Below are 1966 nucleotides of genomic sequence, written 5' to 3'. Positions count from 1 at the left end.
AACAAAATCATGCTTGTGTGGGATTGTTTGAAGAGACAGAAGAATTTGTGCAAACCTACAGGAAATCCACATAAAATCTGTGGATACTTCTCCAAGATGTTAGGAACAACCTCCCAGCCAACTTCCTTCAAGGACTATGTGTAAATGTCCCTAGAAGAATTAATGCTTTGATCCTATTTGGAAGGCAAAGTTTGGTAGCATCAAAAATTAATTTGATTTATATTTTTCTTTGCATCTAGTTATTTGACAAAAATAGACTTTTAACACTTCTAATTTTAAAATTATTTTTAACTGCTTATTTCTTTACCCTCCTAGTACTTTATATTTTTGTAAGTTTACACATTGTGGATATTTAGCATACAAAACATGAAAGCTTTTATACCAACATTCTCTGGAGGTGAGATAATTATCAATTCATGTAAACATCTGGTCTCTTTTGTCTAGAACATTCACTTGAGGGTGATTATCGGGGTCCAGTGGGCATTTCCTATGTTTTCCTGAGACTATAAAAGATGTGAATGTCTGAAACATTTCGCTTTTACATCAGAAGAGCCAACAATGCGAAGATGTCATTTCACAGATGAAAATATCCCAAAATTCTAGTGAGCCTCCTCTAATAATGAAAACCATCACTACTTGTTTTTAGTGGGCTACATTCCCAGACTTGATACCTGAACTTCAATAAATACTCTTAATTTTTAGGAGAAAATAATTCTTGGATACCTATTGATATATTAATGATGTGTGATGTGAATCAGACACAAGTCACTCAGATACGTCTTCTTGGATTCCAAAGTCTTTCCGAATACAAACCTCTTCTATTCCTTCTGCTTACCCTGAGTTACATATGTATACTGGGAGGAAATCTTCTCATTATCCTTCTAGTGACCATCATTGACCAACTCAAAACTCCAATGTTTTTCTTACTGAAGCATTTATCCATAGCAGATGTCTTACTGACCACATGGGTTATCCCCATGATGTTAGACATTATGTTTGTTGAGGAAGGAGTTTTGTCCCTTTGGGGTTGTCTGACACAGCTTTATTTCTTTGGTATATTTTGCACTATTCAATGTCTCCTCATTGCCATTATGTCTTATGATCGGTATTTGGCCATTTGTCATCCGTTACGATATTCCTCACTAATAGGTCTAGATCTTTGCCTTCATCTTGTTATGGGAGCCTGGTTTTTGGTCATTGTGCTCACTTCAAGTGAGGTCTTTGTTTTTATTCAGTCTAACTTCTGTGGCTTGAATTACATAGATCATTTCTTTTGTGACCTTGGTCCCTTAATGGAATTGGCCACTTCAGACATTTCCATTGTAATATTGCAAGACTTTGTTTATGGCATCTTTACGCTTTTCTTTCCATTTGTTTTTATCATTGTTACCTACTTTTGCATTTTCTTTACCATCCTGAACATTTCTTATGGTAGAAGAAAAGCCTTCTCCACATGTAGCTCCCACCTGACCACAGTATGTTTATATTACGGCACCCTAACTGCAGTTTACATGACTCCATCTGATGAGAGTTCATCCAATACCAACAAATACAGATCCCTGTTGTATTTAGTGGTGACACCATTGATGAATCCCGTTATTTACAGCCTGAGGAACAATGAGATTAGGAGAGCTATGCAAAAGATGAGATATATATATTTTTTAAACAAAATGAGTTTAAATGTTCACCTCAGTGGTAATAAGTGAAGACCTTATTCAACTATGAGTCAAATCATTACCCAAATCATTGTTTTCAATCCATGAGAAGTTGTATTGCATCTAGAGATGAGTAGATTGATTAAAAGCAAATTAAATTTGCTTCAAATCTCACAGAAAAATGGACAAGTCACAATCCACTATTTTTATGATTTGATTCCTTTGACTTCAGCAAAATGGCTTCTGGCTGATCAACATATTAGGGCTGGGAAGACGTAAAAATAATAAAATAATATTCACCCATCACATGA

The 1966-nt window shown here is 35.1% G+C and overlaps 1 protein-coding gene across 1 annotated transcript; it reads left to right on the top strand.

Moving 5' to 3' along the window:
• Positions 1-571: 571 nt before the first annotated feature.
• LOC138674889 (olfactory receptor 5G9-like) lies at positions 572-1706 on the top strand. The gene has a single exon (XM_069762712.1). It carries the CDS (start codon positions 738-740, stop codon positions 1704-1706), a length of 969 nt encoding a protein of 322 aa, XP_069618813.1. The 5' UTR covers positions 572-737.
• The last annotated feature ends 260 nt before the right edge of the window (positions 1707-1966 follow it).

Source organism: Ranitomeya imitator, chromosome 4 (genome assembly GCF_032444005.1).
Source record: "Ranitomeya imitator isolate aRanImi1 chromosome 4, aRanImi1.pri, whole genome shotgun sequence".
NCBI classification, from domain to species: domain Eukaryota; kingdom Metazoa; phylum Chordata; class Amphibia; order Anura; family Dendrobatidae; genus Ranitomeya; species Ranitomeya imitator.
The sequence above is the reverse complement of the archived record's forward strand: the minus strand, read 5'-3'. Positions and strand labels throughout refer to the sequence as shown.

Excerpts from the sequence above, each read along its gene's own strand:
- LOC138674889 (XM_069762712.1), top strand. The coding sequence starts at position 738 with ATGATGTGTGATGTGAATCAGACACAAGTCACTCAGATACGTCTTCTT.